This window comes from Culex quinquefasciatus, chromosome 3 (genome assembly GCF_015732765.1).
Source record: "Culex quinquefasciatus strain JHB chromosome 3, VPISU_Cqui_1.0_pri_paternal, whole genome shotgun sequence".
Classification (NCBI taxonomy): Eukaryota; Metazoa; Arthropoda; class Insecta; order Diptera; family Culicidae; genus Culex; species Culex quinquefasciatus.
In genome coordinates this window covers 194,632,526-194,655,957 of record NC_051863.1, presented here as the reverse complement: position 1 = coordinate 194,655,957, position 23,432 = coordinate 194,632,526, and the positions used below count along the sequence as shown (strand labels likewise).

At 39.2% G+C, this 23,432-nt stretch overlaps 2 protein-coding genes and 1 pseudogene across 5 annotated transcripts; 2 read left to right on the top strand and 1 right to left on the bottom strand.

The window, feature by feature from the left end:
- Positions 1–1,091: 1,091 nt before the first annotated feature.
- LOC119769365 (potassium voltage-gated channel subfamily H member 8-like) lies at positions 1,092–23,356 on the top strand. Its single transcript, XM_038261412.1, has 9 exons — positions 1,092–1,098; positions 1,958–2,188; positions 15,133–15,270; positions 15,353–15,521; positions 15,584–15,752; positions 15,811–15,919; positions 16,335–16,367; positions 18,535–18,602; positions 23,220–23,356. Exons 1-8 carry the CDS (start codon positions 1,092–1,094, stop codon positions 18,561–18,563), a joined length of 885 nt encoding a protein of 294 aa, XP_038117340.1. The 3' UTR covers positions 18,564–18,602; positions 23,220–23,356.
- LOC119765009 (mucolipin-3-like) lies at positions 5,091–7,893 on the top strand. 4 transcript variants are annotated; one of them, XM_038259129.1, is made up of 2 exons: positions 5,091–5,308; positions 5,461–7,893. In XM_038259129.1, exon 2 carries the CDS (start codon positions 5,496–5,498, stop codon positions 7,485–7,487), a length of 1,992 nt encoding a protein of 663 aa, XP_038115057.1. In that variant the 5' UTR covers positions 5,091–5,308; positions 5,461–5,495; the 3' UTR covers positions 7,488–7,893. The 4 variants fall into 4 exon arrangements, with proteins under 4 accessions (XP_038115057.1, XP_001861520.2, XP_038115056.1 ...); XM_001861485.2 differs by having other exon boundaries at positions 5,091–5,313; XM_038259128.1 differs by having other exon boundaries at positions 5,091–5,313; positions 5,458–7,893.
- On the bottom strand, positions 8,420–12,598 carry LOC6043938 (annotated as a pseudogene).
- Positions 23,357–23,432: the final 76 nt, after the last annotated feature.

Genomic DNA, 23,432 nt, shown 5'->3' with positions numbered 1-23,432 from the left:
TTTTTTGAACATGCGAAAAGAGGTGTTTTTCAATAATTTGCAGCCTGAAACGGTGATGAGATAGTTTGGTGTCAAAGGGACTTTTATGTAAATTTAGACGCCCGATTTGATGGCGTACTCAGAATTCCGAAAAAACTATTTTCATCGAAAAACACTAAAAAAGTTTAAAATTCTCCCATTTTCCGTTACTTGACTGTAAAATTTTTGGAACATGTCATTTTATGGGAAATTTAATGTTCTATTCGGGTAATTTTTTCATTTAGAACAATTTTTTCATTTTAAAATTTCGTGTTTTTCTAACTTAGCAGGGTTATTTTTTAGAGTGTAACAATGTTCTACAAAGTTGTAGAGCAGACAATTACAAAATTTTGATATATAGACATAAGGTGTTTGCTTATAAACATCACGAGTTATCGCGATTTTACGAAAAAAGTTTTGAAAAGTTACTTTTGCGTTTCTCTTTGTTTCGTCGTCCGTGTTTGTCGCGGGTGACCATGAACGGCCATGATCGATGACGACCAACCTTTTCAAAACTTTTTTTTCGTAAAATCGCAATAACTCGTGATTTTTATAAGCAAACCCCTTATGTCTATATATCAAAATTTTTGTAATTGTTTACTCTACATTTTTGTAGAACATTGTTACACTCTAAAAAATAACCCTGCAATGTTAGTAAAAACATGAAATTTAAAAATGAAAAATTTTGTTCTAAATGAAAAATGACCCTTCTGGGTTAATGTAGATTCGAATAGAACATTAAATTTCCTATAAAATGACATGTCCAAAATTTTTTACAGTCATGTAACGGAAAATGGGAGAATTCTTAAAACTTTTTTAGTGTTTTTTTCGATGAAAAATACGTTTTTTCGGAATTCTGAGTACGCCATCAAATCGGGCGTCTAATTTTACATAAAAGTCCCTTTGACACCAAATTTCTATCTCATCACCGTTTCAGGCTGCAAATTATTTAAAAACACATCTTTTTTCGCATGTTCACGAGATATCAATAAACGGACCTCGGATTCGTGATCAGGGACAAAAGTTACCGCTTAGGACAAAGTTTCACGCAAATCGAAGAGGGTTTGGGGCAAATGCTGTGTGAGTTGGCGGAGAATTACCCAATTTTGATATTGCATCTGAAAAAGTTTAAATTGTAGAACTACTAACTAACTTTCTTGCTCAAAGCAAATTTATTTTTGGGCTATATTTTGATGTTTTTTCTACTTTCTGATGTCTACGAGGTCGAATAAAGAATTTCATTTTTCGAGTGATGTTTTGGCTTTCCTCATTGAGACGAGGAAGGCAAAACTCTGGAAATTTATTGTACCAACATTCTATCAACACTACGAAATCTTTCCTCCAACCGGAAGCATTTCATCATAAACTTAATTTAAACCAAAAAGCCATCACATTATCAGCGTATCCGCCTCAATTCCAGATAAACCGTTCAAAACCAACCGAATCAAATGTTAATTAAACCCCATCAATGTGGCCCGATGATTGGCTCGGTTTCAAGAAACTCTCACCTACAGGCTATCAAAATCCGACATCATCATCAACGTTGGCTCCGGTCAGGCCGTCTGTGGGTGGTCAGATTCATTCTACAAGGGAAAGGGGTAGTGGGTGGTTGCTTTTGATCGGCAATTAAATACTATAACGACATCAGAAAATCAAACTACACCTTGACCATTCTGCCGTTCAGTGAGTAGTTTGATTTTCAGGTGTCGTTGAAGGGTGTGCTGTTGGAGTGGAACAGTTTTACAATTTTTTCAAATATATTTTTTTATGAAAAAAATTTCAAATATATCTATAAACAAATATCACAAAACTTTTTATGCAATCCAGCCCACAGTCCATCTTCAACCCTTTACCCTAACTTCTAGTTGGACAAGCGGCAAAATCTGATGCATAGTTAATGACCCCCTTTCTCTATTTCTCCCCACCAAACAAACTCTAGACCGTAGCTTCCTAGTGGCCAATGCGCAGCCGGAATCGTGCCACATCATCTTCTGCTCGGATGGCTTCTGCAAGATGACCGGATTCACGCGGGCCGAGGTGATGCAGCGGTCGGCCTGCACCGAGTTCCTGCAGGGCCAGATGACCTCCCAGGCGGTCGTCCAGTCGATCAAGGAGGCGCTGCGGAAGGGCGAGGAGCAGCACTTTGAGATCCTGTACTACCGGAAGAATGGTGAGTTTTAATCGGATTGTGGGTATTCGGTGCGGGAATTGGCCCAATTGGCGTTACCACGGTGGTGATTTTGGTCTGTCTGCAGAGGTCGGCAAATTGGTAGAATGGGCTTTAATCGGATTATAATTAGTGCTGGGGGGATGGGGTTTTCGGAGGGAAAAAATCTGCTGCAGACATCTCCATATCGGCAAGCGTGTTAAATGGCTATTACGTGGGAGGGAACTTTCTATACTAGAAGAAGAAGAAGAAGATTCGTTAAGGAAAAAAAACTGAAACTCTGTTTTTAACAAATAATTCCCAAACATTCTTGAGAACTTTTGTGAGAAGTTGTTCAGTGATTCCACGTCAAACTAGCAGGATTCATAACAAAAGTATTCGAATTTGGCTCCAATCGAACTTGAAGTACCATGCTTCTCCATAGAAATAAGTTCCCAGTACATTTTTCTGGAGTCGCATGGTGTATAAATTCGAATAATGTACCGAATTCCGATTTTTTTTACGTTTCAAAACATCATTTCTCAGAATCCAGTTAACGGATTTCTGCCATTTCAAGATATATTACGTAAAATATTCTAAATAATCATAAATAACAGTTTCCCGTTGAAAGCTCTTTGATTCCGAGACCTTCTGATCAGCAAATCAAGTTTTCATTTGATCAATAAGTGGATTCAGCTATGTTTTTAAATTGTCATTAGCTTTTAATTATTTTATTACCATTCTAGAGTAAATTTATCAAAAAAATTGACGCCATGGGATTTTATATTTTTGAGCATTTCATACTGAGGATATTTTAAGATTTTTTTCAGATTTTTTTAATATCATAAAATGAAAATATATTCTAAAATGTTAAACCCTTTTTCTTAAAAAAAATTGTGTAATATCTTAGACCGTTATAAATACAAATTAATATAAGTATAAGATAAATCTTCTGAATGCATTTTTCTATTTTATTTTCTTGAATATTTGGGCTTATTTGACGACAATTTGGTGTTTTTTATGTGAAATTCCAATGTACAGTATCGGTTTTTTTATTTTGCAGAAAATATGTAAGATATTTTGGATAAAAAAAAACTGGCGATTATCAAAATGATGACGTTGATTTAAGCGGCAAATTTTTAAGCTGGTTTTTAGATAAAAAATCGTAAAAAGGTGCTTAAAACGAAACATGTCCTAAAATTTCCCCAAGGGTTGGTTAAAAACTAGATTAAAAGTTTCGTACGCTATGAATTTTAAATGTTTTTTTTTTCAAAATTGCTTATGTTTCCTAATTTTAAAATTAGAAAAATTATTTTGTGACTATGTTTTCTTGAAAAATGTTTGACCATATATTTTTATTATTGGGAGAACAACAAAGACAACTTTTGGGCTACAAAGAATAAAAACTATTTTTTAAAATTTTATCAACTAATTTTTTAACTGGACTAAACTTTTTTCTATGTTTTTCTGAGATGAAAAAAATATTATACCTATTTTTCAAAAAACAATGAGAAGCTTTTCAACTTAACCTCGGCTTCGATCTGAAAATTCGCCAAAACTTCATTTTTCAACCAATGAAGTATGCTTGAAATTTAACAATGTTTCAATGTTGGAAATATGACTTGTTTTATGTGATTTTGCCAATGATGAAAAAAAAATTTTCTGGGGTCAACTTTGTTTGTGTTGCCTACTAACATTTCCTTTATATTATGTGAAAATAAGTATGCAGTATTTTTTTAAGTGTACCAGACTGTACCTTAAAGTATTTTTTTACAATTAAAATGATAATGGTACTAGCAAAAGACTGCTAAAGTGACTTTCAAAACATGAAAAAATAGATAGTCAAATGTTAATAATAGGAGGTGGTTGAGTAAGCCAATTTCTATTAGAAACAAACATACACTAATTAAGTTAAATGCAAATAAAAATAATAAAAATGAATCAAGAAAATTAAAAAACAAATGAAGTACATAGCCATAGATTTACATTTTAAATAGCTCAAAAGATTTCTCAGATTTATTGTTAATGATATATTGCTAAACAGTTGAATGAAACATGGAATCTATGTAACTGCAATTATTAATTTTTGTTACATACTGTAAATAATTAGTTCCATATTTCACACATAGATATCGCTAGCAAACAAATACAACCAAAATACCAACACCACAAAACGCATTTGATGAACCTGGTACCTTTCTCTGAAACGTTTGGAAAAGTGATAAGTTCTAAACTAAATGTATGAATGTCTATAAAGAGATTTTGCTCAATAATTTTCTTTTAGAGCAAAAACATTATTTTATATCTAGTGGGTTCAAACCCTTTAAATAATTGAAATTTAGAATTTTCATAAATAGTGTGTTGATTGATTGTGATAATGTATTCTAAAATCCTCGGAAATATTTTTTTCGAAGCTTTGAGCTCGTTTTATCATCTTACTGAAAATTTATAAAGTACATGTATGCAAACATTATAATTAAACTAATGCAAAACAAAAATATTCCTGACATGATTATTTGTTTTTTTCAATGTTTAAAGCAATCTTTTAACTGATTTTTAATCATGTTCATGAATTTTCACCATTTAAAAAATCATGTTTCGAAACCCAACTAGATGGCTTACTCCCACGTTCTTTGTTTACAAGCAACCACCTAGCTAGTGTGCGTCTCAGCTGGTTTCTCTTCTGCTGCACCAAATCAATTTTCAACTGCAGCATAATCCCCTATACTGGCGTTTGATATTGAAACCCTCAACCACCAACACAACTGCCATGACTCACGTACATGCGCACTGCTCGGTCCGTAATCCGTCCCCTTCACTCCAACGACCTTTCCCAAAAACATTGCTATCGCCTTCCCGTTCGGTCACATGTTCACATGGTTGTGAGACTACCTCGAATCCCACTGCGATTTCTACCCAGCTATCGACTCTACATCAGCCAGCCAACAGGATCCAAGTATTAGTCAGTCAATTCAAGTCTGTCAACTAAGCTGCTGGTCGAGGACATCGACGTCGACGTCGAGCAAAGAAAGAAAGTATCAAGCCTAGCCTATCATCAACTCTCGTCAGTCCGCGTTCATTGCCTGTTTGTTCTAAATACTAGGCGCTCATCAACTCACCGTGACGTGAGACGTGCACCGTAATGTAATGTGTGTAACATCTACTAAAAATCACTGCGTCGTAACGCGCGGATGGTGGTGGATTACTGTCTCTCTGTACTCTGTGTGTTGTTCGTCGTCCAAAGACAACAAACTGATAAGGGCCCGAGTCCTCCTAAATCTCACCCCAAACAGCAGTGAGGTCTTCCTGCAGCAGCGATACCGACGTTGAGATGAGCAGTTACTCATCGTCATCGCCAGCGTCGACCTCGAAACAGCATCAACCAGCAGCAGATCATTCCGCAGTTGTAGACGTCGTCGTAGCACCAGCAGAATCGAACAATGAAAATCTGGTAGGGCAAAAGCAGAAAATCAATACCAACGCAGCAGCAGAACCAGTAGTGCAGCAGAGGGAAACTATCCTGAACGACAGTGGTGTGGGTGAGGGTGGCTACAGAATGAACATCAACGAGTCGGACGAAGGCGTCGTGGAGTCCCCGGTGCTGGGCCACTCGCGATCGGTGCAGCAGAACGAGGAACGACTTCGGCGGAAGTTGCAGTTCTTCTTCATGAACCCGATCGAGAAGTGGCAGGCCAAGCGACGATTCCCGTACAAGTTTGTCGTTCAAGTGATCAAGATAATCCTAGTCACGCTGCAGCTGTGTCTGTTTGCGCACTCGCGGTACACGCACGTCAACTACACCTGGGACAATACGATCACGTTTTCTCATCTGTTCCTGCGAGGATGGGACATTACGATGGAGGTCAGTACGTACCCACCGGAAACCGGGCCGCTTTCGGTGTACGTGATCGAGGACTTTTTCAAAACGATCGACTACGCGATCGACGGTTACGCGAACCTCTCGGAAGCGATCGGTCCGTATTCGTACCCCAACGAAGACAACACGATGGCCCCGATGCAGCTCTGTTTGTACCGCTACAAGGATGGTACGATCTTCGGTTTTAACGAGAGTTACGTGTTCAACCCGGAAATCGATTCGCTCTGCCTCGATCTCGACGGAAACGTTACCACGATCGGTAGCCGCAAGTTTCTGCACCAGAAAGATATCCACATCAACTTTTCGGCCCTAGTCAAAGCCGAACTCAAGTTTGCCATCAAGACGGTCAACTTCAAGGCCGCTGGACCGATCACCTCACCGGACTGCTACCAGTTTGACATCCAGATCCTGTTCAACAACCAAGATCACGACGGCCAGATGACCCTCCGACTGGAGGCGGAACCAACCCGCCTAGTCTGCCACGGTGACGTCGAGTTCATCAAAAAGTCCCAGTTTGACGACGCCCTCCGCAGCATCCTCAACATCCTGGTGATCCTCATCTGCATCGTGTCCTTTGCTCTGTGCGCTCGCGCCATCTACCGTGCCCAACTCCTCCGAATCATCACCTGCGACTTCTTCCAACAAACCTACACCAAGGAACTCACCACCCAGGACAAGTGGGAGTTCATCAACATGTGGTACATCATGATCGTGTGCAACGACGTCCTGCTCGTCATCGGATCCGCCCTCAAGGAAGAAATCGAACGCAAGCACTTTATCGCCGACGACTGGAACGTCTGCTCACTCCTCCTTGGCATCGGAAACCTGCTCGTCTGGTTCGGCGTCCTTCGCTACCTAGGTTTCTTCAAAACCTACAACGTAGTGATCCTCACCCTCAAGAAAGCAGCCCCCAAGATCACCCGCTTCCTGCTCTGCGCCCTCCTAATCTACGCCGGCTTCACCTTCTGCGGCTGGCTCGTCCTCGGCCCGTACCACATCAAGTTCCGTTCCCTCTCAACCACCTCCGAGTGTCTCTTCTCCCTCATCAACGGCGACGACATGTTCGCCACCTTCACGATCATGTCCGACAAATCCCTGATGTTGTGGTGGTTCTGCCGCATCTACCTGTACTCCTTCACCAGCCTGTACATCTACGTCGTCCTGTCGCTCTTCATCTCCGTCATCATGGACGCGTACGACACGATCAAAAAGTATTACAAGGACGGCTTCCCCAAGTCCGACCTGCGGATGTTCGTGGGACCGTACGACGCCAACGACTTCTCCTCCGGAGTGTTCCGCGACGACGACTACTACGAGTGCGAGCGGATCACGTTCGTGCAGTCCCTGCGAAGGATATTCTGCTTCTGGCGGGCCGAACCCGAGCGGGGACCAACCGGGTACACCTCGCTGATGCCGAAATCGTCCACGCCACAGGCGGGATCGTAAATACTGCGTAAATCTGTGTTTTCTTCTGTGTAGGTTAATAAAGTTGAAACTGCGACCAAAAAATGCAAAAACGAAAACAATATTTTGAAATTGATGCCAAGAACAAGCATGTATACAAAAGATACCCTGAAACCACTGCGATTTGAGCACAAGTGTTACTCCAAATAATTCTAATAGTCGAATTTAGCACGCAAAAGTTAATTACATTTTAAGATGATGAAACAATAAAGATATTAAAAATATATTGTACATAACACTCGATTTTGTTGCGTTCCAGACTATAGTCTATAGACTATAGACTATAGTACGAGTAAGGCATTTGATTTCCACCAGGAATTGTTTATAATTTAGTCAATTATTGCAAACGAAAATTGGGAGAATAAAATTTATTATATTTGAAAACTGAGTTTCATTTTTTTACTGATAAACACAAAATGAAAGAAAGTAAATCAACACTGCTATAATTTGGCACGCTTTTCGGTTGGGTAACAAAATGACATCACATCACGAGTCATTAGCACATGAAATGATTGGAGCAGCGTGAGCTAGACACTTGTTTTAAAAAGTCTGAACAATGTTTGAAAAACTACACCTAAAAATACCTACAAAATAAATTTACTGCAGTTTATCAAATAAAATCAATTTTGTTTTAGAATATTTATTTTTCCATTTTTTTTTAAATGTTGTTTGAATAGCGACAAACGACGAAAGTCTGGAGCAACATTTGAAAAGGGCGCATAAGCATTTTGACAGCTGGAACTATTGCAAATTACGAGAGAATAAGTAACTTTTTTACAAAACCTGAGATGTGAAACATCAGCTGGCCTCTACAGCTTCCTTTTAGCACTGCGAGTTGCTCCAGAAGTGAGAATGAGAATTGGTCGAAATATAGATTTTCTCAAAAATACAACAAAAAAAAAAAACAGCACCGATTGTATTGTAACCTATTTTATTTACACCTAATTCAGTCTATTCCATTGCTTGGTCCTAATGATACATAAAAAAAAGAATAAAACACGAAACATATGTTACACAGTTAAACAAAACCGTAATCTACTTGGAACAACCTAGGAACTAGATCATTGTCACTGCTTCGTTCCACATGCACAGATTCACAGATGATTGAACTAAACAATTGCATTTCGTCATTTACATTATCTCAAATGAATAAACGGTTAACTCAATTTAACCAACTCAACCTTTTTTTCCTTCCTCAATCACCACGTTGCTCCGGCTTCTGCTGCTGATCGGAGCTAATCTCATTGCGTACACTCAGCTGCACTTTACTCCGCGCTGATGATGATGAGGATGCTGCTGCTGACGATGCTACGGAGTAATCGCCCCCGTCTTCGTCTTCCTCACCGTGGTAATGGCCACCGCTGATGAACATCGTTTTCAGTGACCCCGGAAAGGGCGATCCCAGTTCGGTGCTCTCCGACCCCAGCAGCTCGTCGGTGGCGAGTTCTTCGTCGTCGAACGGACTGACGGCCACGTACGACGCGGAGAAGCCCTTGAACCCGACGGTATCGTCGGAGCCGAACCGAATTACGACGACCTCGCTCATCGAGATGATCTCCGGGGGCATGCTGTTGCCGCAGTACTTGCCGTGCTGTTGACCACTGGTGTCGTCGTACCCGCTGGAAATTTCGACAAAGTCGTACGAACACTGCTTTTCCTCTTCCAGGTCGAAGGTCAGGAAGGCGAGTTGGACCTTCCGGCCGGGCAGGGCCTCGATCGTCCACTCGCAGTCGGCTCCGTTGTCGTAGACTCCGACGCCGTAGGCCACGTGCGAGTAGATGTGGTTGATTTCGGACGTTGCCCGGAGGCGACCGCCGCACGAGGTCGTGTGACTTGCGAGGAAGCCCTTCCGTTGCACGCTGGTGTCCGTGTTGAACACCATGTACAGCTCGTTGGTGGTTGAGGAGATTGGGTGAGGTGTTTTGGCGCCGCAGAAACGACCCAGGGTGTGGGAGTCTTGGGAACTACCGTCGTACAGGGCGATGTGATCGTACGCACACTCCTGGTGAAGTTCTACGTCGAACACGTTGAAGACTAACCGGATACGATGACCTGGGGCGGTGCTAAAGTGCCAGATGCAGTCCTTCTTCGCAGGGTAGTTGTCCGGGTAGTTTGGGCTGTAAATCTGACCGTTTGCCGAGGTGATTTCATGCTTGCAACCTCCTTCCTTGCAGTCGTGACCATTCTCGTGTAGCATGTACCCATTTCGGCAGAGACAAACAAAAGATCCCACCGTATTCTTGCACTCGTGCTGACAACCTCCGTTATTAACAGCGCATTCATCAACGTCCGCAAAGTAAACCGCAGCGAAGCCGGTCTTCTGCACCGTTTTGTCCGACCTGAACTCAACCCGCATCACATTACTATCGGACGTGATCGACGGTGGTATTTTCGACCCGCAGAACGTCCCATGGCGCTTCAACGATTCATCGCCGATTTTCGAGTACACCGTAACGGCATCGTAGTCACACTCCGACGACTGGTAGAACGTGTTTCCCTCCAGATCAAAGTGGGTAAAGTTCAGCGTGATCTTGTGCTGGGGTGATGCGACGATCTCCCACGCACAGTCCTTCATCATCGGGTACTCACGTGGGAATGACGGTGATAGGATCGATCCCGTCTTTTGCGTCAACACCCCACCGCAAGCCTTTTCACAGGACTTGCGATCACTGTGCAGTTCAAACCCGGCGATGCACCCGCACTCGTATCCTCCCATCGTGTTGATACAGTCGTGATCGCAGCTGTGATCGTTGCGTTCGCATTCGTCTACCTCCTTGACCAAAGTCGCCAAGAATCCCGCCTTCTGGACGGATGGATCCGAGACGAACTTGACGTACATCTTGTTCGACGTTGATCGCACATCCGGTGGAATTTTGTACCCACAGAACGTTCCAATTTCGCGCGCATCTGGGGAGTCCCCGTCCCGTACCTCGACGTAGTCGTACGCACAGTTGTCGTGGTTCTCCACATCAAACGACTGGAACCTGAGCGCCACCTGGTAGTCCTTCGGCACTGTGATCCTCCAAACGCACTCCTTGTTCGGGAGGTAATCCGCCGGGTAGTTGGGAGACTCTAATCTACCGCCGTTCTCCAGGTTGATGTCCCCACCGCAGATCGCTTCGTAATGTGCGGCAAACCCACGCATTCCTGCCTGTCGATAGCTGGTTATGAAAGAGAGCAGCATGCGGGATCCCGTGGAGGACACGATGTTACTGTTGCGACGTGAACCACAAAACCTGCCGAGCAGTGGAGATTTGTACCAGTAGCCGTCACGGATCTCCAGGAAATCCGTCCGACAGTTGTCCGACTTGAAAATGTCGAGATCGGTGATGTTCAGCACGATCTTCTCGCCGTGGGTTGCCGTTATGCGCCACTCACAGCGTTCCGCATCAACGGCTGGCGTTTTGGAGAAATAACTTGGAGAGTGGAACGATCCAGAGTGATCTTGGAAGGTGCGTCCACATCTGGCGCACTTGTAAAGGAGGTTAGTTTGAGTGATGTCACCTTCGCTGAGACGCAGCCGTTGACCAATTTCGGGTCGCTTTTGACCCACGATCTCCACCGGGAGGATCGTGTCCAAATAGGAGCCCTTCGAGAAGGTATTCCTGGCGTAGTGCATGATCGAAAAGTAGTCGTACGGTTGACCCAGCGAGTTGACCTCGTCTTCGGAGAGCTTGTTGAAATTGTACTCCTGACCGACCATAATGTTGTTCTTCTCGATCACGACGTGATCCTCACGATCGGGTCGTGTGTTCGTGCCAAAATCCGACCACGTGACCAAGCTCGTGCACCACGATCCCAAACTTGTCGCAATTCTTCCCGATGGAGATCGCCTGTGGGCCATTTCCTCGTTTGCCAACGAACGAACAACAACCGCAGGGACGTTCGGTGAACACGATAAAGTTCGGGTGTTCAAGGGGATCGCGCTCAACGAACTTGATGCACGTGTAGTTTTCCCAGTGTCGCATAGCCTGTTTGAACAACGCACGATGCAACCCACTGAAGTTTCCATCGATCTCGTACGGAATCACGCCAAAGTCCCAGATGCGTTCCTTTTTGGCCGTTGCAGCCCGCGTCGATCTATGATGGGGACGATCCTTCCGTCGTCGACGAACTTTGGGCGGAGTTCGATGTAACGCCAAATCCGTTCGCGATAACGTGGGTTTCCCCAGCTCCAGCTTCAATTCGTCGACACGTTTCCTGAAAGTAGGTCTCCTCCTCGTCTTGACGCTTGTTTTGTTCTGATTGTGCTGCTGTAGGCGATGTTTATGATGGCGTTTTCTCGATTCATCACTTTTCTTTGTATCGCCACTTGGCGAACCGTTCGACTTCTCCACACCACCCTCCTGTTCCAGAGGATCCTCGCGCGCTGCAACAGGTGTCACTGCAGATTGCCGCAGCAGATCTTCCTCCTCACGCCGAAGCCGTTGCTTGTGGAATTCACTCTCGTAGTTGACGTTAGGCAGGGCAATATCTCCCATGAACCCACCCGACTTGCACGGATCCATGTCGATGTCGCCGGAGATCGCCGTTGGAAACGTGGTATGCAACAGCTCCTCAACGGAATACCGTGACCGTTGGTGTCCATCGACGCCCAGGGCGATCGCGGAAAGCCAAAGAACCGTCAAGGACAGCATCGCGATCGCGATCACTTGAACTCTCTTCACACTCTACTCTGCGTTCTGATGCTACGGTGATCAGGTTTTATGTTTTCATATCGCGCGTACGCTACGGAAGAAAGAGAAAACACACGACCAAACATAAACAGATGAGCACAACACGTAACAACTCCGTGATCTTGAGCTGTTGATAAAGCGAACGCACTTTCACACACACCACCCCAAGCAAAGACCCAACTCCCAAAGAAGACAAAAAAAATCTCGCTCAGGGCAGGGCAGGCAGCGTCCAGATAATCTTCCGACACGTACTTACTGATAATGGAAGCTAATCAATTGATGCAAGCCGGAGCAATTCAAGAGGTCCCTTTGAAGAGTGCGCGACGCGCGCACGTTTTGTCAACGAGGAAACCGACGGGCCGAAGATCGGGTCACAACCGATCCGATCGAATTACTGCTACCGACTGAGCTGAGCTGAGCGATGATCTGCTCTGGCTGCCTGAGAGCAGCATCCCATACCACATGTGCTGTTGAACTCTCGCGGATCGGTGAAGATCAGGCAGACTATGGTGTTGGTATTGAGGATGGGATGCTGCACCAACACTAACGTTGTTTCTGTGTTGTGATGATACAGGTACGCACGAAGATCGGGTCGGCAATCTTCGGACGAGGTCCTGGGGCGAATGTTGCTACCTTGAGATCGGGATGTTTTTTTTCGGGGACAGGTGCGATAAACAAATGGGTGTTTGTTTTTTTTTTCTGTACCTTTCGTCATATGCTTGTTTAGTTAAGGGCGTTTCATGTAATTGAAGCCAAGCAAGTGCTGAGAAGAAGTACCGGCTGTGATGGGTCGATCTCTGCAATTGACGATTGCAACGTGCACTCTTTGATAAAATACTTATGAATCTTTAAAACTTTCAACCACGTGTATTGTACATTGTATCGCGAGTTTTTCAAAGAAATTATATATTAGATCAGTTCAGTTGATCCAAATATCCCAAACATAACAAAATAGGAATAATATTTTGATCCATACATCAGGTTTGAAAGTCAAAACACAAAAATAAATTTAGTTGTATACATCGGAAATATACAAATAAATCATTAGAAAGGTAAAACATTTTGTTATTATTGAATGCAAACTTGTTGAAACAATCATTCCGTTAATTAGAAAATTTGAAATTCAGCTAAAATTTTATATTGCTCTTACAAAATGATTTTGGCAATACAGTTTGCAATTAATGATTATTTTGCAAACAAATTCATAAGATTATTTTATAGTTTGAGAATGACGTTTTATTTAGAATTATATTAAATTTTGATTAAAATTTCACCTAGGTCAAAAGTTTTTAGATTTTCATATTAAAACTGTAAAAAAATAGGTTGAAATTTTAATTGTATACATTAACATTACTTTTGTTACCATTTGATCAAAGTGATGCAAATAATTTACAAAGAAAATTAGATTAAAAACTATATCTTTTTTGTTAATTTTAAGTGAATTTTTGTAACACTTTACATTAGGAATATACAAATTTATACACAAATGTGTGTCATATTAAATCAACTATTAAAATTGAATCTTCTCAAACTATTTTTTTAAAAGTGTAAGGAAAGCTCCAAAGCGATAAGTTCTAAAAGATGAAAAATATGGCATACTAAATTCGAATCTGTTTTGATGTAGTTTTACATTATTTTTATAAATATATAAATTACATTCGGAGAGTTTCCGATATTTTTTTGAATTAAAATTATTTGTTTTTTATTCTGTTACTTATTTCAAACACATTATTAGATTAAACATGTTTTTATTTAACTTTGTACGTTTTACGCAGTAAAACAGTGTTACTATACTGCCGTTTTACGGCGATATGATGTATACGCCATTGAGGTGATTTTGCTGTAGGCACGATTTTCTGTTTTTGTTCATTTTTTCAATTTAAAATGACTAATATAAGGTCTGCTCTGTAGAAACTGTTAAAAAGTACAATAAAAATGTGGCCCCTACAAAATTTCTTGTTTTTTCCTATTCTCTACGATTTTAAACCACAAATACGTAATAAAAGAACGCTCCCTTAGCGATTGTCTACACTCCATAAACACATTTTTTGCATGAACAATTGTCCGCAAGGGAGGTTGGTGGGTCTAGAATTTTCAAAAAAGTGTCTACGTGGATGTACCAAAATTTACTCCACCCCCCTTTGTCACGATTTGCTTTTAACACGCAACGTCATGCTTGCTCAAAACCCCCCTCTTCCCTCAGAACGTGACGTACTTTATGGATGACGCCTAATGGATGTCCCTTCAAGAATTAAATCGAAATAATGTTATAAAATATTTCCCAGTCTTGATTTGGTACAAAAAACCTCAAATCAACATTCAAACAGTATTGAATTTGACTTCTATCAATTCTCAATGTATACATACATCATGATGAGTAAAATTGGCGTATACATCATTGTTTGTTTGCTTAATAAAATGGTCCCCAGAGCAGTTTTTGAAAAATTCTTTCGTCAGGAGGTAGCTTTAAGATTCTTTATCAGACTGTACAATAAAATTGAAAATGTCCAAAATGGCGTATACATCATATCGCCGTAAAACGGCAGTATAAGGTATAACATTTCTCGATTAAAATTAGATCAATTTAATGTCATTGTATGGAAGCTTGCATCAAAAAAGCTCCATATAATGTAGGCTGTTATCCACAAAAAAAACTTGTATGAAAATCATCGAGAATCTGTATCTTATCGTTATGCTATGCTAAATCATCGAGAATCTGTATCTTACAAAGGACATTTTAAAATGAAGAATAAATTTTCAAAAGATATTAATGTTTAATTTTTTGCCCTTTTGAAATGTTTTGCTTGACTTAAAAATCAAATTTTAATAATTTTTTGTATAGAATTGTTAAAAAAATAAAAATCATTTCTATTCATAATTCTTTTATCAAAGGCATAATTTAAGATTTTGCGTGAAATTTCAAAAGCTAAACTTTTTCCTTTCCTTCGCAGGTGTCAAATTCCTATGCTCCGAGGTGATAGCCCCGATCCGGTCCGAGGTGGACGACATCTCGCTGTTCATCATCAACTTCGAGGACCTGACGAACCCGACCACGCCGGAACCGATCGAGCAGGTCAAGCTGAGCAAATGTAGGTCCCGCTGGTTCGAATGGCCCCATTTTTGGCTCTTTGGATTGGATTTTCGAAAAAAAGAAAACAATCGTTAGCTCAGTTCCCTTTCTTTCAGTTGACCGAGCGCGGGCCAGCTTTCGACAATCGTTCCGGATCGGTCACATCGCCCTGCGGGACCGGGGTCTGCGGCTGGCCGGGTATCTGACGCCGCCCTCGGATGCCACCCAGGAGGAGGAGGAGATCGGGATCAACCGAAGTGCCATTGAGAGGTTCGAGTCTTGGCTAAACGGATTAGGGTGATGGTTTTGATTAAATTTGTGCAAATTTTCAGGGGGTTTTGCAGCGACCGGGTCAGCCAAACGACGGTGCTCAAGGTGGAGACGAACATCTGGACGCCGATGTCGACGCCGGCGCTGACGAGGACCAAAGAACTGGAAGCGATGGGCCCCGACATCGACACGCTCAGTGGACCAGGCGAAATTGTGATAACGTCTCCAGAGGTGAGCTTGGGCATTTTTTATCGAAATAAAAAATAATAATCAAATTGCCACATTTTAGACGGCCAAACTGGAAGTGACCCCGGTGGAGCATTCGACGCCGACGATCGTCGACGTCAAACCAGAGTTTCAGCAAACCAAAAGTTTAGACTTTGATGTACAATCAAAACGTAAGTACAGTATGACGCGACGTTCTGAAACCAGTTTGGCGCCGAACGGTGTGTGCAACGAAAATCACATTCATGACTTTTACACGGAAAAAAGTATTCACCGAAAAAAGTACACATCATTTTTGATAATTTTTTTAATTGTTGCTGGTTTCCGTTTGAAGATTACTTTCTTTTCTTTTTCAGTTTGATGCGTTTCGAAAGGGTTTTGCGTTGATTTTAATAAATTTTGATTCATCAATTTGTTGCACCATTGCGAGTGTTTGTGTGGACTTAAATCGATATTATTTCACCTTAATTTTGCCTCGCAAAAGCGGTTTCGTCTTATTTTCTTATAAAATAAAATATTAAAATATTCCACCATTAAAACAGTGCCATAGCTACCGAGACTGATGAGCTTTTTCATATGTATCTTTAGTGCTGCATTTTGGCAAGCAAACGCCTAACAAATGTAATAATCAATCTTATTTACTCAACTTACTCGCATATATAGCCGTACATATCTTAACCCCCGTTTTGTGCCTAACTAACCTATTATACATTCCAACAGAGTTGTCCCCTCGTGATTTTTAAGTTGCCCTGCAGTGTGCTCCCCACTTTTTCTGTTGTTCGCATTCTCTAAACGATATTTGTCACGTACCTCCCATTACTAACAAACTATCGCTACTAACTGTTGTGTATTAGTAGATTCGATGTTTACTTTCTATGTTTGTTGTTATTGTTGTTTTCGATGTTGTTGCTGACTTTCCGCATAATGTGCACCCTTTCAAACTGTGAGCTAAATAAGTAAACTTCTTTTGTGGATGGCCACAATAACTGTTTCATTAAAGTAATAATTTAAAATCCTCATCTCGGGCAACATATCCTAAGAATGAAACGTTTGTCATTTAGTACATGTTTAAGGTGCTATTTCATTTTGGGAAACATTCGTTTGCAAACTAGACATGACTCAAACCTTTGCACAGTGTTCGTAATGGCAAAATTAAGAGGAATAAACATTTGTGAAATTTTCCCCTCTACAACTTTGGCGACGATACCAAAACCCTAGAAACCCCCTTGGTTGACACCTTGAAGTTTGTCAATCTTTTTGTCAACTTCGAAACCCAGACACCAGATAACTATTGCGTCAAATAAAGAAGTTAACTATTTATTCCAGATTATTTTACCATTCAGAACACTGTGCATTGTCATTGTATATTTTTGCTTGTTTCCTGAAATCTTGTTTATGATACTCTGAAACTGTCAAAACATCTTAGGTCTAGTTCGTAAACAGAGTTTTCCATAATGGAATACCACCTTGAGGTTCTCAATCATCCATTGTCAGAAATATTTTTCATCGTTTTTTGGAGCTTTTGTCAACATTTTTAAATTTGAGACAAGATTGCATAAAAAACAGTTTCACAATAACTGTTCAATGTGGCGTAAACTTGATCGAAAACGTGCAAAAGTTACGCCCAAATGAAAAGTTATTGCAGCAAAAATCATATAATAATCTGCTGTATGGCAAAAAACTCATTTGTGTTTATGGTTTTATTCAATCAAAAAGTCATTTTTTGTATTAAATTCACCTACTATTTTGCTTTTTTCAAATAATTATTTATTCCCTAATTGCCAAAAGCGTTGAGTTCTTAACACACCACCCTAACCAAATGTTGCATTCAAGTCCAAGCCAGGCATGCAAACGACGAAAATCCAGCATACAAGTTTGCATGCAAGCCCCTCTGCTCGAATCACCCTCTACTGGAGTTAGGGTAAAGTGGCCAAAATTGCTCCTATTTTCACTGCTAGGATTAAAAATGTAAACATAATAATAAATTTGTAGAAAATGATTCATGTGAAACTACTTAGCAAATTTCGAAACAGTAGGAGAATATTTAACAAATCCCCAACGTTGCAAGGTAGCTGAGAGCCCAGCTATTGTTTTACACTTCGAATTTTGTAGAAAACTTGCCTTGAATCTGAAAATCAGCCAAATAACTGTAAAAATCCTTATCTTCTCGTGACGATCCACATTTCTAACCTCATCAATATCAAGGTAAAATCTCATCAAATTATAAAATTACACATTCGAATTTTAAGCCTTTCAAATTATTTGAACATTGATTTGCTAAAAAATCTGACATTTAATCTAGACTTTTTTTTAAAAAGGTCCTTTAAGCTATTGTGTTCCATATGTGTATAAGACCTTTTAGAAAAAATCTCGAGAAATGCAAACAGTCAAAAAAAGGAGCCTTCGTGAATTCTGGGCACTTTACCCTGTGGATTAAACCTGTTGATATCGTTGATAACAAGCCTCCCATACTTTTCTTGCATACAACCGGTTCAAAACATAACTTTATTTCCGCCACCCCACGTGAATTGCATAAGTCCCCATGTTTACCCAGATTGTTTTTCTTCTTCTCTTTTCTCTCTTTTTGAAACTTTTACCCCATTTCCCCACAATAAAAAAACAACACCATGATCCCGTTTGGCGTGTGCGTTTTGCGTGTGTTTTTGTGTTAACATTTCCCAAATTTTATTTTTCTATGATTTCGCCCTCCCCATGTGTTTCCATCCCCGCGCTTTTCTCTCCCAGTTGTAGATCCCGAAAACACTAAACTAATCCACTCTTATGAAAGTACGCACGCGAAAAATTGTCGAGGGTTGATAGAGAAGCGTGCCCATACGATAGACGATTTTATGCGAGGTAAAGCCCGTTTATTTTCGAAAACCAACAAAAAAAAACGCTTATCAAAACCAAACCAAAACTTAAATCTCAAATTTGCAAGCAAAACAAGCAAATCTTTGTAGATGAACATGCCAACAAAAAAAAACCAATACTTCTCTCTTCTCTAAACTCTGTCTCTTTCAAAACTGCCTCACTTCTTCAATTCAAAATCAAATGCAACTTCATGCTCTTTCCGATACTTTCCACTAGAAGCAAATATGTGCATTTTATCGCAATTTCGTTTCCCCAAAAACTTTTCCTTTTCAAAAATTTCCATAGAAACCGGGAAAGCCTAATGTCAAACTAATGTTCGTTTCGCACTCTTTTTCGTAGACTCATTTTTCGCGGCAACTAGAGTAGAAAAGTTGAAAATCCAATGTCGCTTGGAATTGAGAGGACTGTCTGAAGCGAAATTCCATAGATTCCATGATTTATATTTTTAAACAATATCCAACGCTTAGTAGATATCTTTTCTTGTTGTGATAAGTTGCACGTGCTTTGTTCTTTTTTTTCTTTTTCTTTTTCTTCAGAAAAATCTTATAAACTTATTAAAAAACACTAAAAACTAAAAACTAAAAACTAAAAACTAAAAACTAAAAACTAAAAACTAAAAACTAAAAACTAAAAACTAAAAACTAAAAACTAAAAACTAAAAACTAAAACTAAAAACTAAAAACTAAAAACTAAAAACTAAAAACTAAAAACTAAAAACTAAAAACTAAAACTAAAAACTAAAAACTAAAAACTAAAAACTAAAAACTAAAAACTAAAAACTAAAAACTAAAAACTAAAAACTAAAAACTAAAAACTAAAAACTAAAAACTAAAAACTAAAAACTAAAAACTAAAAACTAAAAACTAAAACTAAAAACTAAAAACTAAAAACTAAAAACTAAAAACTAAAAACTAAAAACTAAAAACTAAAACTAAAAACTAAAAACTAAAAACTAAAAACTAAAAACTAAAAACTAAAAACTAAAAACTAAAAACTAAAAACTAAAAACTAAAAACTAAAACTAAAAACTAAAAACTAAAACTAAAACTAAAAACTAAAAACTAAAAACTAAAAACTAAAAACTAAAAACTAAAAACTAAAAACTAAAAACTAAAAACTAAAAACTAAAAACTAAAAACTAAAAACTAAAAACTAAAAACTAAAAACTAAAAACTAAAAACTAAAAACTAAAAACTAAAAACTAAAAACTAAAAACTAAAAACTAAAAACTAAAAACTAAAACTAAAAACTAAAAACAAAAACTAAAAACTAAAAACTAAAAACTAAAAACTAAAAACTAAAAACTAAAAACTAAAAACTAAAAACTAAAAACTAAAAACTAAAAACTAAAAACTAAAAACTAAAAACTAAAAACTAAAAACTAAAAACTAAAAACCTAAAAATTAGATTAGGTCGTTTTGTCAAAAAGGTGATTTTTTCAACAATTTTTTTTTAATTTTTTCGAAAATCTACCTATCAACTAAATTCTAAAATGAAACGAAATAAAACTTAAATTCTGTAAATAAATTTTAATCAAACGATTCATTTTTAATTCTGTTTTATTCATGCTATGTTTGCTTTTTATGCCTTCATTCCACACGAAACAATTGAACCGCTTAAATTCAATAATTTTCATCTAGGGATGAGAGTTGATCGAAACTAAAGCTCGAGGTTTTTGACTACAGATGAATAAAAAAAAGATGCAAAAGGCATCATTATTTATCATTTATTTTAAAATACCTATTTTTAGGTCAATTTAGCATTAATTTCAGACTGTGTATTGTTAGAAAAGATTCACCCTCAAACTTCATTTCGATCAGTTCCCAACCCTGCCAAACCAAACCAAACCCAACTGCTGAAAAATTGTTCAAAAATCTGCCAACCAGCCGCGAGCTTTGTTTTATTCTCTATTTTATATTCTGTACAGACAAAGAACCAAAATCCAAACAAAAAAGTACATTACCGTTGATTTGCGAAATCGGTAGAATCGGTTGAGTTGCGCAAAAAAAAACCCCCGTTGCTTCACGTTTGTTTGAAGGGGCCCCAAATCGATGCTCAGAAAAGTCTCGGCTGAGGTGAGTATCTGACGAAGATCCTGCGCCTTTCAAAATCGGTGTCCTCCTCTTCCCCTCAACTGTCCTGATGCCATGCGTGTGTGTATGTTTGTTTCGATGTGCTGTTGTGCCATTCTGTCTCTGTCGCTGTGTGTGTGTAAATAGTAAACAGAAGGAAGTCTCATTCAAAATATTGTAATATCACAAGTGATTACTCAACTATCGATAGTCATGTGTAAGGAATGATGCCTAGAATCGATCTCTGTCTCTGTGAATTTGTGTGTTTGTGTGCGTAGCAAATCCTCTCGGGATGCCAGTCAAAGAGTATGTAAATGTTATCAAATCACAGCTATCATATTGCCGCCGGAAATGTGCGCTCAAAGTCATCTTCCTTCCTTCCTGTTGACTTGTTTTCGATATCCTCGCGCTGCGCTCATCACCATCGACTCTAACCTCATCAGCTGACCTCACCAGAACCCGCAAGTGCATTGCATCGATTGTGTGTTTCCCCCCTTCTTTTCTGTACCATCTGTGTGACCTAGAATAGATCCATACCTCCATATTTGAGTAATGATGATGATCACGCTGCTGCTGCTGCTGCCCACACACTCCCTCGAACTCATATTGCTCATCAATACCACAACAACAACAACCTCACCATTGACAAACGGGGCGGGGGACCTTCATTCACCTGTTATGCCGAGACCACCTCCACCAGGCCAATTTTCGCAATTAGGAAATGGCGAGAGCTCGCCACGTGGCTCTGCAATATGCAGGTCTAATTAAATTACGTCGATTTTAATTGTTTGTTTCGTTCTGAAGAGAGGTAGAAGGTGCAAATGTTGGAATCATTTTATGCTCATTTGTTTGAACATTCGATGCTCATTTGATGTTCCTTTATTGCCCATTTGAATGCCAATTTGAATGCTCATTTGAATGCTCATTTGAATGCTCATTTGAATGCTCATATGAATGCTCATTTGAATGCTCATTTGAATGCTCATTTGAATGCTCATTTGAATGACTATTCATTTAAATGACTACTTATTTGAATGATCATTCGAATGCTCATTTGAATGCTCTTTGGATGCTCATTTGAATGACTACTCAATTAAATGACTACTTATTTGAATAATCATTTGAGTGCTCATTTGAATGACTACTCATTTAAATGACTACTTATTTGAATGATCATTCGAATGCTCATTTGAATGCTCTTTTGGATGCTCATTTGAATGCTCATTTGAATGCTCATTTGAATGCTCATTTGAATGTTCATTTGAATGCTCATTTGAATGCTCATTTGAATGCTCATTTGAATAAATACTAATTTGAATGCTCATTTGAATGATCATTCGAATGCCCATTTGAATTCTCATTTGGATACTCATTTGAATGCTGTTTTGAATGTTATTTATCATTTTATCATTTTATCATTTTATCATTTTATCATTTTATCATTTTATCATTTTATCATTTTATCATTTTATCATTTTATCATTTTATCATTTTATCATTTTATCATTTTATCATTTTATCATTTTATCATTTTATCATTTTATCATTTTATCATTTTATCATTTTATCATTTTATCATTTTATCATTTTATCATTTTATCATTTTATCATTTTATCATTTTATCATTTTATCATTTTATCATTTTATCATTTTTTCATTTTTTCATTTTATCATTTTATCATTTTATCATTTTATCATTTTATCAAGAATTCAAAAGTCAAACACAAAGGCATTTCCAGTTTTAAATGCTGCGTGATAATGAATGTGTTTGAATGAAGACGAACTCTCGTTCCACGTGGTCACGTTAATGTTGTATGTGCGTGTGAGGTGTGCACTTACCATCAATATTCTTCTTCTTCACACGTGTCAGCAATCGAATAAACTATACTTTTGTCAGTTTTGGTCTTCAACGATTAATTACCCTAATTGACAACACAATTCAATTTATCGATTTTTGTGGGTTAACTAAAAATAGAGTTGTCCTCCCGCGGTTCCCCCTCCTGTCATCTCATCAAAGTAATCACGGATTCTCCCCAGTTCGACGGCAGTAGTAGGCCGACTACTCGTTTCGCAGATCGCAGGGCCAAACCAAAGTAATGTAATTCATACGAGGTAGAGTTCCATGGCATGCTTAAGGTAGAGTAATCAATTTTCCTCAGATAAGTATCACGCCGGCCGCAATCAATCATTCAATCTGAACCGTTATCGCGCACTCATCCCGCACCTCAAGCTGCTTCATCAAGCTGTCACGTGTTTGACGAACTTCTCCTAAAACCACACTGACTGTGCTTCAGAACTTAGTTCGATTTAGCTTTCTTTTATTTAGTTATTTGATGTAAACTAGCCGTAGATCCATGTTGTGTAAATATCCTTAATTTTAGTGGAAAAAATGTCAACATCGATCTCTGATCCTTGGATTTGTAATCGTTTCCCTTTTCAAGTTTTCCCTCAAACAGTATCCCAAATTACAACTAAAATTTTTCTTTTCAACTTTTGAAACCTCGAAATAAAAACCAAAACATAAAAAAGGACCCACGAGTCACCAGGCTCGGCAGTATTTCCCGTACGTGTCGTCCGAGAGCGACCTCCAACGCTACAAAGCAGTGCCATTCAAGCAACAGAACTCGAGCCACGAGCCAAGAACCAGTTCATCACTTTCTAATGTGCCTTCAGACTCTACTAAAACTAAGGTTGGAACTGAAGTTTTTAGCGATTTTTGTGGTTATTTCAATGATTTGTTTT